The sequence below is a fragment of the Natrix helvetica genome, assembly GCF_964273705.1.
Source record: "Natrix helvetica genome assembly, chromosome: 5".
NCBI classification, from domain to species: domain Eukaryota; kingdom Metazoa; phylum Chordata; class Lepidosauria; order Squamata; family Natricidae; genus Natrix; species Natrix helvetica.
This window is the reverse complement of record NC_138551.1, coordinates 52,205,227-52,223,263: the sequence shown is the minus strand read 5'-3', so window position 1 is coordinate 52,223,263 and position 18,037 is coordinate 52,205,227. Positions and strand designations below refer to the sequence as shown.

Sequence of the window (18,037 nt, the reverse complement as noted above, 5' to 3'; positions counted from 1 at the left end):
TAAAATAAGGACCCAGATTGTTGGCGGCAATAAGCTGAATAAGTCTAAGTGATATTGCTACAGAGTAAGTACCACTTTGAGAAAAGGTTAACGCCAGCAGTAAACTGTTTATCCAAATACTGAACAAATGCTAATCTCAAGCTGATGTTGAATCCAACTATCTTCAAATATATTTTCCCTGCAAGAATTTGATCACAATTATCTTTAGATTGATAGCCTACTCTAAACATTCAGAGTGCTTGACCCATATAAATGCACAGAAACTAAGCAACAGTATATCTTTCACTATGGCTTCCCAACTTAATTGATCCCAAAGTCCAGCCAAACGAGTAGATTTTAGAATGGTTCTAAATGAGTCTTAGTACTGACAGTTTGCAGCTGAAAAGAAATTCATAACAGGAGAACCAATAAAATATGCTCTTGCTCACCAAGCTGGAGAAAAAGATAGTATCATTCAGAAGATGCCATCAGTGATTTCTAGTTAATGTAACAAGATACAAGAGAATATGTGATGAAATTCATATAAATCACACAGACCAAACTACTTTTTAACATGTTCATGATTGCAGAGCAGACCAGCTTCCTCTCCCAAAAATCAAGCGTACTGCATAACTAAGTCAGATGATTTGGACAGCTGAGGAAGAAAATATCCCTGGCAGTAAAAAGGCACCAATAATAAATTAAATAAATAATAGTTTACAATGTTTTGTGACAACCAGAATCAGATACTTAAGTAAACGTTTCTCTTTACAGCTAGAGACAATCATGTCAGCAGAGTGGTGGTATGCTAGGCTAGCAGTGGAAAATACTAACAATGTTTTAAACAGAAGTTTTGGGATGTTAAAAACAGTGACAATTTAACGCCAATGTCTGTTAGTAGATATAAATTATTGAAAGACATTTCACAAAATGTATAGAAAAAAAACCTACCTAAAATATTAACATAATATAAAAGTTGTAATATTGGATGACTTACTTTAACTTTCATGTACAGTATAGATACACTGAGGATTCATAATCACAATTCCCAATCATGTTTATGTGCACAATGAGAAAAAAGCCAACATTAACCAACATTATTATTGACCTAAAATTTTAACTCAATCTGTATATAAGCATTTACCATGTAAGAACTCTGTATCATACACATCTACCAAATGTTTTTACTATATAAAACAGAGGCTGTATTATTGCAACTAGTGAATAGTTAACAAATAGTTAACTATTTAATAGTTATAATAGTTAAAGGAAACAAAAATTGCTATTCAAGGAAAGATAACCTGAGATGTAAAACTAGTTGCCAATAATAATAAATTCAAGACTAAGCTAAACATCAGATAAGTAAAAGTTCATATATGGCATGATGCACATACCAGGCATACATTTCTATTGAAAGAGAATGCTTGTTATTTATTACTTTAACCTATACATTTGGATACAATCTGGACCCATAAATTCCTCTTGTTTCTTGAGATATTAGCACATAGGTGCACATAAGACAAATTATGAGTCCAGGTTGGAGTTACAATTCAACGTAATATCTGAATAACCACTAGACAGTGAAAAACCTAAACTGATCTTTAAACTACATTCAATAACATACATATGAATAGAAATGATGGGAGCGGTAGATTAAAGTTTATGAATACAAGGAAAATATGTGAAGGCAAGAGAATCAGTTTACTATTCTGAGCTATACCATATAAACACCAAATGTTAAGCACAGAATTTAATATCCCCAGAACTCCATCTTTCTTTGCTATAATCAAGTACCTTCCATACTCCTGAAGCTCCTTTTCACATTTTCCTTCCCCACTCCCTTCACCAGCCACCATCATCCCACCTTTTTTGAATTCCTCAAGCATGGCATCAAGCTTGGTGTCATTGAAGACAAAGTGCAGTGGGTGGTTATAGAAACGTGTGATGGTCTTGAGTGGAGTGCAATCATCAGGATCCACAAAAGCTAAGTCTTTGACAAAAAGAAGGTCCACAATATTAGAGCGGTCTCCTTCAAAAACCGGGATACGTGTATATCCACTCTCCATGATTTCAGACATAGTGTTGAAATCAAGTACAGCTTCAGCAGTAATCATGAAGCAATCCCGGAGAGGAGTCATTACATCCTCCACAGTTTTGGTGCGCAATTCCAGCGCTCCTTGAATTATATTCAATTCTTCTTTGACCAAATCATTGTAAGGATCAGTGACTCTTAACATTTCAAGTAGCTTCTCACGGTTATAGACAGTACCAATCTCTTGCCCTAAAACACAGTCCAGCAGTTTGCTGACTGGATAAGAGGCTGGAAAGGTCATCATCATAAAGAACTTCGTAAGGAAGATGGTGTTGGCACCCACAGCCAGACCATGCCGGGAACAAATAGCCTGTGGCACAATCTCACCAAAAATGACAATACCAATGGTGGATACTACCACCGCCACCAGTCCAGAACCTGCAATGTCATCGAGCAGGATGGTAAGGGTAGTATTGACCAATACATTACCCAAGAGCAAAGAACAGAGCAAGTAGTTGCCCTGGCGGCGCACAGGCTCAATGCGCTTAGCATAGTTTTTTTCTTTTTCTGTCCCACAATTCTGCACAATACGCAACTCCATTGGATCAAGAGCCATAAGTCCCAGGTTGAGACCACTGAACATGCCAGAAAGACACAACAGGAGGGAGATGAAGATCACCTGAAGCCAGAAGGGTAACAAGAATTTCTTCTCCTCACCTACAATCATCTTGGTGTCCTCACCATCGTGATAGATCCAGGTGGTCTCAGTCCAGGGCCCTCCATCGGGACCAATAATGCCAGCTCCACCACCGGGGCTCCCGGCCACACTCCCCGCCCCTCCTAAGATAGCAGGGGAAGACACCGAGGTGCACAGGTAGTACGACTTGCTTTTTTCCGTTTTGCGCAACGGCTTGATATCGATCTCGATGATCCCCGAGGTACGGCGGTTGAGGGTGATATGCGGGAGGATGATGATGTCCGACGTCCGGATGCCGCAACGCTGCGGGGCCGACGACATGGAGCCCACGGGGACCGGACCGTCCTCTTGTTCAGCTGGCGGCCGCCTGCCTTCCCCATCCCTCCACCGTTCATGCTCGGTGAATGCGATGCGGGACCAGGTCTCGTTATTGATATTCTGCCCGTAGACCCGCAGTTTGACACGAGTTCTCTCGCTCACCCGGAGCACTCCCTTTTCCATAAAGGACACGTCGTCCGTGTCCTCCAGCCGTAACCCTATTATCACCGTTTCCTCAGAATCAGATGCCCCCGGCAACAAGGAGGAGGAGGAAGAGGAGGAGGAGGAGGAGGAGGAAGAGGCGGCGGCGGCGCGAGCGGGCTGCTCTCCCAGGCACCGGCTGAGGAGAATTCCTAGCAGCAGCGGCAGCAGCAGCGGCGACCGCGGTAGCATCCGCGTCTCCCTTTCGCCGCCTCCCCCCGGCCCTGCCATGAGCCTGGGAGCGACCGCGGGGAGCGGCGCGGCCATATTCCAGTAGATAAAGGTCAGTGGTAACGCGGCCACAGTAAACTGAGCGACCTCATTGTGGCAGCGCTTAACGAAGAGGGCCACCAGTAGCGAAGTCCTCGGCGGATGACAAGCGACTGCCGGGCCTGGGCCAGGAGCTGCTCCAACCCCTACCCCGAAGGGGACGGGGAGGGGGAGAGAGACGCGCGCGTGCGCATCAACCAATGAGGTGAAGGCAAGCGAGGCAGCGGAGGGTGCAGATAAAGAACAATCGTCCAATCAGGTCGCTCATGAATACAGGGTGGGGACAAGGGCTAGCCGGCCGGTAGGTCGGCCTTCCACTTTTTTCCGTGGTTGGGGGCGGGTGAGGAGAGAAGTGCCTGCGGTACACATTGAAGCCGGGGGAGGTTGTTGTTTTTTCACTCCCTTCTCCAGCGAGACCGGCAAGGAGACTCATTCGAATCGGTTTATCCTGGGCTTCTTCCCAGAATCCACGAGTTTTACCCAACCGATGTTAACCCTGCCTATATTGTTGATCATTACCCCGCAATACAGCTCGGAGGGAGGGGGGGAGGGACATTTCTCTCGGCCTTCTTTCCTGTTAAAAGAGCGCGTGATGCTTGTGTATATCTTAGCCTTAACAAGGAGTCAGCGAAACGCCAATCGGAAGGGGGGACGACGGAGATTGGTCAGAGGATCAGCCAATGGGGCGGAGAGTTTTCTTCCGGAACCGGGCCTCTTAGCGTTCTTTAACCGCGAAGCGAGCTCTGCTTGAAGATGAACTGTGCCTATGAGCGCCTTATTGCTCGCCGGCACGCTACGTTTGTGCCTGCAACCTTCTCTTTGTTGCCCATCCGAATTTTCCCGACGGCGTTTTGCTCGTGAGAAATACTTTCTTGCGGCTCTTCGTTCCTTCAGTTCTTTTCTCTTTTTCAGCAGAAAGGTATGTCAGCCACGATTTGTGCTGCCCGACAGCCAAATACCTAATACTTAAAACAAACCAATACCTTAAAAACCTAAAACCTGAGTTACGAAGCTTGCCAATTCTTTAGCTTTAACTGTAGGACAGTTCAAAGGCAGCGACTGGTGGATTCCCGGGGTTTCCCTTCGTTTTACTGCCCAGCTTCAAGTTCCCAGCTCACAAGGTGCTCTGTGCCAGAAAACGAGAGCTATTTCTGTCCCCAAAGAGCCGATTTGTTATTGATCTTCTGTCCCCAAAAGAAGCAAAATATCAGGCAGAGGTGTATGATTGGCACACTGAGTGTCCCCCTGCCTGGTTATTTGTGGTCCCATCTCCTGTCACAATAAACTGTCAGGTGTTGGATAGCGTTTACCAGAATTCAGGAGCCTGGTAGACCCATGTTCAGCAGTGACTATTCAAATGACAATTCTAGTGACATTTCATAGACAAGATTATGAGGAGCAGGGGGAGGGGGGTCTTTCTCGAATCCTATTCCACACTCTTGGGCTGAGCTGTGATCTGTCACCTAGATGAGAAGGAAAAACTGGCAGAGCTCAAAAATCAATTTTACCCCAACTACCAATTGCTGAAAATAGGTAACAGCCACAAAGGAATGGAAATCAGTGTCTTGTGTTCTACATATAGATATATTTCATGGAATACACAAAATGACTCTCTTGTAACTATCCCAAAGTAATAAAACCAGAAAGTACATCCATATGCAGAAGAATTAAAAGCTTACAATGCCTTCATTTTCGATAGAACTAAGAGTATAGCTGATAAAACATGACTGTTATTACTGGTTTAAATCAACCATTTATGCAAACATCACTAGTTATTTTTGAAAAAAACAGGACTACCACTGTTTCAAAATGCATGAAACTTTGTCATTGCCAACATAGTGAATCACTGTAGAACTTTTTTTTTCCTGCAAAAATTGCATTGGAAGAAGAGGAAAGACACTATTTTAATCTAGGACAACTGTCTCCAAATATAAACTCAGGCCTCTTTCATGAAGCCATGTCCTCCAAAACTGTTTGTCTTTATGTCACAGAAGGACAGCAGGATCAGCTTTTTGGCTAAATTCATGTTAAGCTGAATATGGTATAAATTAAAGCACGAACCATAGTTTATAAATCAAATAGCATTCATAAAATACCCCAAGGGAAAACCAAACCATACATTATTACTTATTGCTGCATGATAAACTGGTATTTTGAGATATGGACTCAAATGGATTTCAGAGGGAGTTGCAGATTATAATTGAAGGTCAGCTAAGACCTCCTGCTGAGACCCAATTCACTGTCTGCAATAGGAGGATAACAGAGATTTAAAGAAGGATTGTACCCAAGCCATCTCTCCTGACTCATGGATCTATACCCCATGGTAGATGGAATAACTGAGACAGATTAAATATATCAAGGGACATCTCAAGCACTACTGGCAGAAGATGAAGAAAAATCTTGACTGAACAGAGATATTAAGACCCACTTCATAACTATTCATGTGGCAAACCAGAATTTCTCTGCAGAAATTGCATTTGTGAATTACTTAGCAACCCTCTATAAGATGACCTGGTTCCTTCTGGGTAAAGGTAATAACTTGAATGTTTATCTGCAGGGGCACACTGAGGAACTGCTGATTTTCTAGAAGATAAAGCCACTCGGATTCATTTCCTGTTAGATACTAGTGTGGACACAGGTCCAGGGAAATGCCTATGGCCTTGTACAGTTATCTGGCAATGATTTCACCGGTTGCTCCTGAGGAAGTGGCAGGATTCTAGGGAATGTGAGGTCAGCCATCTGTTTTAGACCCACGTTTTCCAGGCTGGTAAAAGTCTCCTGGCAGGTGATGTATGGGTGATTAATGTGCCTTTAGATGAGGGGGTGATGCCCCAGCCCTTTTAAGGAGGCTGTGGTTCAGCCCTTCTTAAGAAGCCATTGCTTGATCCCATGCTAATGGATAATTTTTGTCCTATCTCTAATCTTCCCTTTCTGGGGAAGGTTGTTGAGAAGGTGGCCATGCTGCAGCTCCAGAGGATCCTGGATGAAACAGATTATCTGGACTCCTTTCAGTCAGCATTGAAGCCTGGTTACAGGTCAAAAATTGTATTGGTTATGCTTTTTGTTGATCTCTGATGGGAACAGGATGTAGGTAGTGTGTCCACCATTGTTTTACTTGACCTCTCCATGGCCTTTGTTATCATTGATAATGGAATCCTGGAATGATCCCAGAATTGGGAGTCGGGGGGCACTGTGTTGTCCTGGTTCATTTTCTTCCTCTGAGGCCATTTGTTTAGCCATTTCTCAAAATATACCTATCAGCTTTGTCTTATCTTTTGCTTCTTTTTGTGCAAGCCCACAACAAACATGACCAGTAATAAGAGTTTTTATGGCATTACCATTTTGCGTAAACCTGATCAGATTAAAAACAACAACACAATCTCCCTTCTAAGTGTATTGACCTGTGGCAAATGTGTGGTTTTAAAAAGATCCTAGTTCAAAACTGATTTTATTTGCCAAAGCATTTTACAGTAAATGGTAGAGTTTTGGTTGGTCTATTCTGATATTTCTTTATCTTGGAGCTATTACCGGTACATAAGATTTTTATTTACTATTTTATTGGATTTGTCTTATGTAAGATTTATTTTGGACATATTTATTTTACACTACTCTACTAAGTAGACCTTAACATACAACACTTATTTACAAGAAAATTCTTGAAACAGAATATTCTTACGGTGCACAATTCAAGCATGAATCTCATAATGGCAGCCAATATTCCAGCATAGATAAAATCAAACCAAACATACACTGATAATGAAATTCTGGAAGTTCTGCATATGTTTTGAGTGAATTTTGTTAGGATTTCCACTAATAACCCAGATCTTGTATGCCACAGGTATCCTTTTAAATTGCACTTATAATATATTCGACTCCTGGTCTCCTGGTTTCTGCCTTACCCACTACACAAAACTGGCTTTCAAAGATATATACTGCTAACTAAATATTTCATTATATTTTTGTTGTATGTCATCCAGGGGTACTTTTTATGAGGTGAGCAGCTGTACAAATTTGGTGGATGAATGAATAAGTAAGTAAATAAATAAAGGTCTACTCAGGATGTTTTGATAACATTTTTCAGCATTTACCTCACAAATATGATGACAGAAATATACTTTTTAAAGATCCTAAAGTTCTGTTCCCTTTGCTGCTATTGGGGCTGGTTGTTTCCTTTCTCCAATTTGGTTATCATGGAAGCATGTCTCCCTCTGCTGTCAATATTAAAAACCAATAGCACTGTGCCAGTAAAATTGTACAGAAATAAATATTTGGTCCAGTAAAATTTAGGATTGCCATTTAAATCATCATTAATACAAGCACTAGGTCTTTCTGCAAAGAAATTTTCAAGATTCATCTACCTCTCTTACCTCACTTTTAAACTCCTGGAAATGTTACTTTATAATGGCAGTCAAAACCCCAATACAAAGCAAAAAGAAATTGACCGCTTATCATGCCTAGGTATGCTGTATACAAGGAAGGGGGGTATGAATGCCAAATTTTTGCAATCCTATCATATGCAGAGGGAGAATGTAGGCAGTAGGGAACCTCTATGGGATTCAAAATTTTGGAAATCAAGACATGAGCACTCTTTTTACTGCCCACCCAGTTTTTGGAATACAACCTACAACTTGTCATTCAAATGCCAAACATACCTTACCTTTTTAGCCTTCTGGAAGGCTGTGATGACCTAGTTATTCCCCCAAGCACTGGGATAGGACAGAGAATGAAACTGTTTGGTCTGGTGCCTGGAGGGAAGGGTACTTCTGTTTTTTCCCAATAACAGGCTTGAAATTTAAGGGGCCCAGAAAGCAAAATGTTATGAGCATTATATACATGTTTGAAATCAATACATCCTACCAGTATTGTTTTAGAAAGTTGTAGCAACTTTCAACATGCTGCCCTTTACCCATGTTTTCCTGAAATACTTTACAGCTTTTCTGATTTGAATTATGGACAGAACAAATCCAGAAACAGATATAAATGCTTAGGAATGTGGTTTTCAAGGATATCAGTTTCTAGAGAACACTCCAAGGACTTTTATCAGCCTCTTGCACACAGTTATGTTACTGCTCTCAGTTTGGGGTCACCCAGGTTCAAGTCCATCCTTATCCATGGAAACTCTAATCCCATCCTGAGTGTACCAAAGCTGTAATGGGGATAAACATTTGGAGAGATCCCATGTAAACTGCCTTGAGCTCCTGGAACAAAACAGGAGAAAAACATAACAAATAAATATACCAATAAAGTTTGACAACGGTTCTCGGTCAAGTGAAGGAAATAGGCAGCAGAGAGAGGATTATCTTTGCAAGGAGAGAGTTGTTATTGGGAACAACCTGTTCTCCCTAAATTGCTCAAAACAGGTGGAGCAACATTAGCCTTAGCCACTCTTTTCCATTACATGTTATTTTTAAAAAACCAAAATAGTTGGCATTTTTTGCTTGGTGTACGACAATGCTCACATATATAAATCTATATGGAGGCATGGTGATTAAGGTCTTTGTTCAGGTTTATTCATTCATTGTCCATGAGTGCTTATAAAGTTTAATTGTACTCTTTTGCTTAAGCAGATCTCAAACTGATAAAAAAATTAAAAATTAAAACTACAATTTTCTAGTAAATTAAATGTGTGCTTTGAAGATAAAGACTTGTTTGCAATCAGTCTGAGTTGCTTTTAAAGAAGTGAAAATATGCAGCAGTGTTGTTGCTTTCTTATCAGCGATTTTATGAGGTTCTGCAATAAAGTAATTAAAAATTAACTCTAACAGGCTTCAGGCACAATGCTTCCTGCTTTTTATATGACCCCCTGCTTCTCATTTGACATTTCTTTATTGCACACTCTTCCTGGGGATTAGACATCTAATATTGATAAAGTGACATAATATAAAAATAACTTCACAGCATATAATTCAGGGTTTTCATGAGATCAAAACATTATACAGTATGTTAAATAGTACCATAAATTAGATGTTTTGTTTTATTGTCCAATAAAAACCCTTTAAAATGTTAATTTTGTTTTTTTAAAGGTAGAAGTAGTGGATTAATTATATTTGCAAGGCATCTCGTTATACTTCTGATCTGGCCACTAAAATACCCATATAAAGTATGAATGGATTTTCCATAAGTACATGTCAGAACCTATATATTTAGCTCAAGAGCAATATTCACTCCAAACTTTTGAAAAGGAAAGGGAGCTGGGTGCAAGACCCCCAGATGATCCACTTAACCGTGTCAAGATTGATCTTAGAATTATAGAATAATGGAGTTGGAATGGACCTTGGAGGTCTTCTAGTCCAACCTCCTGCCTAGGCAGGAAACTCTATACCACTTCAGACAAATGGTTATCTAACATCTTCCTAAAAACTTCCAGGGTTGGAGCATTCACAACTTCTGGAGGCAAGTTGTTTCACTGATTAATTGTTCTAACTGTCAGGAAATTTCTCCTCAGTTCAAGTTGCTTCTCTCCTTCATTAGTTTCCACCCATTGCTTCTTGTTCTACCCTCAGGTGCCTTGGAGAATAGTTTGACTCCCTCTTCTTTGTGGCAACCCCTGAGATATTGGAACACTGCTATCATGTCTCTCCTAGTCCTTCTTTTTATTAAACTAGACATACCCAGTTCCTGCAACCGTTCTTCATGTGTTTTGGCCTCCAGTCCCCTAATCATCTTTGTTGCTCTTCTCTGCACTCTTTCTAGAGTCTCCACATCTGTTTTGTTGGAAAATAGAACTTTCCAGTAGTACAGTGAACAATGAATGCTCTGCTTTTAGTATCTTGGATGACATGTATGATTGGATGAAATTAACCCCAATATTATTTCTACTAACCAAATGAGGACTATGTAGCTATTATTTTCCTCAGAAAATGTGCCAAATATATCTTTTTTGTTTTCCTCATTGCAGCAAAACATGAATTCATATGACACACCTACACAAGCTCTTCCCAGCTCAGTAAATCAGCTAATGCCTGAACAAGCTTTTTTTTTTTTTTTTGCATATTTTCAGAAGAATCCTCTGGAATAGCCCTAAACTGCAAATAAAATTCCTTCTCACTAAGCTGAAGCGTAGCCAAATTACCCAACCCTCTCTCTAGCTCCAAGTCCCTTGTTTTGGACTTCTTCTCTAAAATGTCTTCCCTATTGAACGGACTTGTTCAATTTCTGCCGAAATCTTAGCCAGTCTTTTATCCAAACTTTTTTTCCACAGTCTCAAACATAGCTTCTCAAGAGATTGTGTCAGTCTTTTACCCAAGTCATCAAGATTGCTTTCATCATGTTCAAAAGGGTAAATAGCTATATTTTTGTGGGGGAAATGACCAGGGGTAAGTTTGTATACATTACAGACAAAATGGACAAATTCTCCACCTGAAGGCTGCCAATTCTGGTTCTGGTATGCATTTTTATTATGAAAATTCTATTTCTTTTAAATAAATGTAATACACAGCGTACATTTTTTAAATCTATCATAAAATGAATATTTAATTCACTATTTAGGAATTAATTCTAAATATCTTAAACTTTGGAATTGAAGAATAATGTGATGTTATATAACATAAATTGTTGATTAAATCACTAAGTAATTACTGGTTTAATTTCTGTGAAAGTCTAAAGAGCAAAATATTGCTCACTTGTTCAGATGCTTGGAGATATGATAATGCTTTAGACTGGGCATAAGTATAATTTGTTTATGGCCTGTGTAGAAGCAGATAGGCTCACTCTTGAACTTAAAAATAAAGGGGAATCAGAATATTTTGAGGTATGGAATAGATTTTATGATTGGTATAAGACAAGATGACAAGACTGGAACAAATGCATATATTGTGATTGGACAGAAGGATAGACAATGTATCAAGTAGTTTAACTGTTAATGGTTGAAACTAGCTGTATATAATGTGAATGTATGGTCACTCCGACTCCGCGGTATTGCATTGTTTTTAAATGTAAAAGTAATAAAAATATATTTTTAAAAAAGTATAATCTGTTTATTATTCCTTTCTCCCCCTCTTGCAATCAGTCTTTTGCTGCCTTATGCTAGTCAGAAAAATGTAAATACTATTGCAGAGCAGGTATCACAAATCTAGGCACAATACAATCTTAAATGAAGTTACAGGATTAATTTTTATTATCTATGAATATTGTCTTAATTTACCAAGACTATCTTTTAAATTTGTCTAAGAGGTATGCCTAATTCATATGTGCATATATTTTGCCAGTTCTTTAAACTGTATGCTATGGCTACCAGATCCCAGCTGCAAAATTCTGGACTACTACAAAAAGATACTTAAATTGTCAGCTATTTGCTACCATCTGATGGTCATCGGGATTATTGTAGGCCTTTCTGATAGGCCTGCGCTGTATTTGATTCCTATGAGATGATCCATTAATTGACATAGTAAAATGCAAAATTTGAAATTGTATCAGTAATATAAACAATATTACATCAGTCACAGCACAGTTTCATTAGCATACACTTACTAGGTCACATAGTTTGATTTCATCAATTTATTTAACCCAGTAAACCATGTTTTACAAACCACAAGGGTGCACAATAGAAGTGGTATTCAGCAGGTTCTGACCAGTTCTGGAGAACCAATAGCAAAAATTTTGAGTAGTTCGGAGAACCAGTAAATAACACCTCTGACTGGCCCCGCCCCCATCTATTCTCTGCCTCCCAAGTCCCAGCTGATCGGAGGAAATGGGTATTTTGCAGTATCCTTCTCCTGCCATGCCCACCAAGCCATGCCCACAGAACCAGTAGTAAAAAAATTTGAATCCCATCACCGGTATACACCATATAGCAGTGATGGCGAACTATGGCATGCGTGCCACAGGTGGCATGCGGAGCCATTTGTCAGGGCACGTGAGGCACTGCCCTGTCAGCTGGCCAGCACGCATGCGCACGCTGGCCAGCTGAGTTCACCCTTTTTTAAAGCCATTTTTCGCCCTCCCCAGGCTCCAGAGGCTTTATAGGAGCCTGGGCTGGTGAAAAGAGCCTCCCCCACCTGAAGCCTCCAGAGCGCAAAAAACCAGCCCTACGGGCAAACCGGAAGTTCAGGAATGGACTTCCTGTTTGCTCGGAGGGTCGTTTTGACTGCTCCGGAGGCTTCAAGGAAGCCTCCTGAAGGTCCCTGAAGCCTTCGGAGCGATTGAAACGACCCTCCGAGCAAACCGGAAGTGAATTCCTGTTTGCTCGGAATGTCGTTTTGAGCGCTCCGAAAGCTTCAGGGAAGCCTCCTGAAGGTCCCTGAAGCCTTCGGAGCACTTAAAACAACCCTCGGAGGGTCGTTTTGATTGCTTTGGAGGCTTCAGGGAAGCCTCCTGAAGGTCCCTGAAGCCTCCGGAGGGCTTCCGGGGGGGCAGTGGAGGCTGTTTTCGCCCTCCCCATGCTCCTATAAAGCATCTGGAGCCTGGGGAGGGCAAAAAAAGCATGAAAAAATGGGGGGGTGCCTGTAGTGCGTGCATGCGCACTGGGGAGGTTGCACATTGCATTATGGGTGCGGCACACCTGCACACGATCCCCTTGCGCTCCCCCCACTTATGGCACGTGAGCCAAAAAAGGTTCGCCATCGCTGCCATATAGGCAGAAAACCAGATAAATTACATTATGACTTAGCCTGATGGCAACCTAGACCTAGGCCAACTTTGTGTAGTTTTTGCCTGTAGAGGCTGCACCACATTCTGTATACTATACTGTGTAAACCACAACTTCACAAGTAGTAAAAAAGTATTATTTATCCCTAAAAGAAAAGCTAGAAAGAAATGTCCTATCCCTAAAAGGCTACAATGTCTGTTTTCCTGATTTAGGCAACTAAGGTATAGGGTTAACCACAAAGTCAGGAAAAGTGAAGGAAGTTTTTTTTTTGTTTTGTTTTTTAATTCTTAATTTCACTGACTTTCTAACACAGTAGATGATCTGGCATTTAGGAATGGCCTTTTTACCAATGCAGGCTTAAAGGAAATATGGATAAAACTCTCCAGGAATCTCAACAGGATTTTGAAGACTCGCAGTAAGGTTTCATGTCTTTTTAATGAAGCTGGTTTTTACAGGCATCAGCACTTTCTTTCTTACTTTAAAGAACATCTTTGATGCCAAAAGTAATTAGAGGAAATATCCCAGCTAGAATGTTTTCAGAAATACGTTTGAATACCAGTGAAAGGAAGAAAGAATAGAAGACAAAGTCTATTTGGAGATTTACTTTATATTTTTCTGGTTCCAATATCAAATGGGTCTTTATTCTGTCCTTTCCTCTATTATTAATCAGTTACACACTTTTGGGGAGAAAAAAAACCCTTAAACTTTCAAAAATATACCAGACTTGATACCATCAGTTTGATTGCTCTTATTTCACAATTCAGCTAGGAGATACTGTACGAGGACCAGGAATGGATATCTGGATATCATCAGCATATTATCATACCTTAATCCCAAACCTTGGATCACCTCATCCAGTGGCCTCATCTAGATTTTGAAATAGGAGGAGAGAGAACTGAGCCCTGGGGCACACTTTAAGTAGGAGATGCAGGTTGGATCTCTCTCTCCATATGAACACTAATTGGAATTGCTCCCAGAGGAACAAGAACTAGCATAAGAGTGGAACCCACTCCCAACTCCCAAAATCAGTCCAGGACACCATGATCCATGATATCCTTCTGGACCGATGTTATCAAAGGCCACTGAAAGGTCAAAAAGAGCAAGGATGGTCACACTGCTGACATATCAGTCCTAAAACCTGACCTGAACCCTGACTGAAAAGGTTCAGATAATTTGCTTCATCCAGGATCTTCTGCATCTGTCATGAAAATATCATTTCCACAACCTTCTCCAAAAAGGGAAGGTTGGAGGCTGGATGAAAGCTGTCTAGACTGGTTGGATCAAGCAATGGCCCCTTCTGGAGAGGGTGCATCACCGCCTCCTTGAGAGCCAATAGAACCACATCCTATCTCAAGGAATGATTAGCTACTACCCAGACCAAATCAGAAGTCCCATCCCGGCAGCCTTAACTAGCCAAAAGAGATAAGGATCTAACACAGAGTTGGCCCAAGTAATAGTGGCAAGCCTTGTGCACTTTCTCAAGCAGTCCCTTATAAGACATTTTCATTTGCACCCAATGTCAAAATATTCATCAATTAAGTAGGATATCTAAAGGCCATGTTTTATTTTATATGTTATCCTATTTCAAACCTGTCTTTTCTTGTGTATTTTGTGTGAATTTCAGGCTGAATTTTCCATTTTTATTTCAAAATTATACTGTAAGGCTAAATAGCATCCACTGCAACTTCAGTTGCCTTCTTTCATTCAATTAGTTTAGCTGGATCTTCAGATTCAAAGATGAGATTAATGGCATAATTTTAGTTAGAAAGGTAGGTGTACAGCATGCATACCTAAGCCCCAAAAGGTATTTGTAGTTTCAAAATTAAAATAAATTTTGAAGAAAAGGTTTTGTCCCTGGGTACTACTTATGTGATCTTCCTCAGAGATGGCTCATAGCCTCAGGGTGATTGCTAATCTTTATAAATCTCCTCTGAAGTAAACTAAGCACTATATCATTAATGAAAAGTCACTTCAAAAGAATCATAACTGAACAAGGATTTTCAATATGGAGATTTAACTCCTTTATTCGGTGCAAGGATATATCTGTCTCTCATTTACAGAGCTCCATAAAATATGTTTTTATTGAATTTTCTGTCCATAAAAATAATTCCCAAATTATAATACTAGAGTGCATTTTTTCTATTATGCTCCCTCGCTTTACTATTCCTCTTTATAAATCAATTCATTTTTAATCCTATTTTTTTCTTATTGTAATATGCAATTCAGACAGCCATGTCCATTGACTAAAAAAAGTAATTAAATGTAAAAACTAGAAGCATCTTTCTGCTTTGCTTAATTTCTGTATGAGAACAGTTATATTACATATACTAATATATTAATATTAATAATAGTATACTATTTTCATTATTATTATTATAAAATATAATATATATCAATATAACATATACATTTTAATTAATTAAGCCATGGAAATTAAGCATATTCTGTTATCCCAAAAATACTAAAAGATAAAATTAAACTACCGGATATATATATATATATATAAACACTTTGTGGTAAAACTTCTAATTGGTAATTGATCTGCTTATCCATTATAGAAAGAATTTATTTTTAAAATATAAATTAGTTTTAGTTCACATACTTTGCGATTACATTTGAGTCAATTATTAACAGCTCCAGAAATCACCAGGAATCAAATAACAAAGCAGCAATAAGCAAAAATAATGAATGTACAGCAGATGGGGCTGTTGTATATTTTAGAACTGCATTATGGAACAGAGCTATACATTTGCAATGCCAAATCAAACTAAGGACTCTCAACCATGGTTTTTTTGTTTGGTTTTTTTTGACAGAATAGCAAGCATATGTACACGCAGAAATGTTATATTTAAATTTTCTTTGATAATGTTAGCTGTGTTAGCTATCACAAACATCTCAAAGGACTGGCAAAGAAGTTTTAGTTATATCGGATAGAGAAAGGAGTTAACCATTGCAAAATGGCAGTAAATGACACAAAATTGTGGAAATCCATGGAGAAAGTAAGTTGAAATAAACAAAAGAGCTCTGCATTAGACTGTGCTTCTGTTATGTGAAAGTCAAAATTATGAAAGACAAAATATGTTGAATGGATTACTTACAAAACAATTGACATGAGACCTGAATGACTGTGGTTTGAATAAAAAAGGAAATAACCAACATTTCCTTGGAGTAACACTGGACTGGACTCTTTCCTATAAGATATATCTAGAGAACATGGCGGCAAAAATCAAAACTAGGAAAAATTTACTTCAGAAATTAGGCGGAACTAAATAGAGAGCTTCAGCTGCCACCCTGTTTTTTTTCTAATAGCAAAACCTGAATTAATCTATATATCTAAGGCAGTGTCTATATCTACAATTATATTGCTCTATCCATATCTGTACCTATACATGCACGCACATATGTGCACACACAGTGCAACCATTGTGCAACCAAAGTGCATTCTCCAAATTGTCTTTTGATTAAGTAGTAAATTCACTTCATTTCATGCCCTTTCTCTCATACATGCAAACCCAATTAGAGCTTATTAAATTGTATCTTATGATTCTAGAATAAATTGATTGTATAAAGCACTTTCAAACACGGAGAGAGACTATACTGTCCTTGGAATTTAATTAAAATCTGCTGTACTCTCAAGTCAGTTTGAAAGCTAAATGCAAGGTTAGATGCTATGTTGGAGATACTATGTTGGAGATAAAACAACAGGGCTATATGTTGCAACCCAAGGAGAGTATATCTGTAAAAGGAAAAAAAATGGCTGAAGCTACAGAGAGTATCTATTGAAATCCTAACTTTAATTGAACAGCTGTGAGAGACTCCCTTGGATTACAGTACCTATCTGAATGAGACTCATTTCCAAGGGCACAGATGTTGCCAAGGACACGGCAACAGTATCAGTAGAGACCTTCAAATTTCTAGGTTCTATCATATCTCAAGACCTAAAGTGGACACCTAACATCAAAAACATCATCAAAAAAGCACAACAAAGAATGTCCTTTCTGCGCCAAGCTCAAACTGCCCAAGGAGCTGCTGATACAGTTCTACGGGGAAATTACTGAGTCTGTCATCTGCACCTCTATAACTGTCTGGTTTGGCTCTGCAACCCAACAAGACAGACAGACTTCAACGGATAATTAGAACTGCAGAAGAAATAATTGCTACCAACCTGCCTTCCATTGAAGACCTGTATACTGCACGAATCAAAAAGAGGGATGTGAAAATATTTACAGACCCCTCACATCTTGGACATAAATTGTTTCAACTCCTACCCTCAAGACCACATTATAGAGCACTGACCAGCAGAACAACTACACATAAGAACAGTTTTTTCCCCAAACGCCATCACTCTGCTAAACAAATAATTCCCTCAACACTGTCAAACTATTTACTAAGTCTGCATTACTATTACTATTAATCTTCTCAGCATGCCTATCACCCATCTCTTCCCACTTATGACTGTATAACTGTAACTTTGTTGCTTGTATCCTTACCATTTATATTGTTTTCTAATATGATTTGATTGCTTATTTGTACCCTAGGACTATCATTAAGTGTTGTACCTTATGATTCATGCCGAATGTATATTTTCTTTTATGTACACTGAGAGCATATGCACCAAGACAAATTTCTTGTGTGTCCAATCACACTTGGCCATTAAAGAATTCTCCCTCCCCCTCTCTCTCTCTCAACAGTTTACTGATGTAACTACATCGGAGTTTGGAATAAATCTATACCAGTCATCTTCTCTTCTCACCATTTCACTTCTGTCCTTTTCTAAGGTTTTCTTTCTTTTTCTTCTTTTGCATTCAGAAAGCCAAGGGGGGGGGGGGCAAGTTCCTTATCCGACATATAAACTGATCACTTGCAAAGATTTGCAAAGGCTTGAGTTATGCAGGGGCAGGGCTGCAAGCTGTCCACTCTTTCTCTAGGTTTCTACAGTAATTAGAAGAGAATT

The 18,037-nt window shown here is 39.5% G+C and overlaps 1 protein-coding gene and 1 long non-coding RNA gene across 2 annotated transcripts in view; one reads left to right on the top strand and one right to left on the bottom strand.

Moving 5' to 3' along the window:
* The window catches only part of CNNM2 (cyclin and CBS domain divalent metal cation transport mediator 2), a 116,198-nt gene extending 112,514 nt beyond the window's left edge, over nucleotides 1–3,684 (bottom strand). Inside the window, exon 1 of the mRNA XM_081953713.1 lies at nucleotides 1,844–3,684. Within this exon, the coding sequence (XP_081809839.1) occupies nucleotides 1,844–3,494 (1,651 nt within the window). The 5' untranslated portion in view covers nucleotides 3,495–3,684. The remainder of the gene's footprint in view (nucleotides 1–1,843) is intronic.
* Nucleotides 3,685–4,195: 511 nt separating this feature from the next.
* On the top strand, nucleotides 4,196–7,779 carry LOC309393421. Its single transcript, XR_014175586.1, has 2 exons — nucleotides 4,196–4,416; nucleotides 7,475–7,779. It is a non-coding gene; the product is annotated as an uncharacterized lncRNA (long non-coding RNA).
* Nucleotides 7,780–18,037: the final 10,258 nt, after the last annotated feature.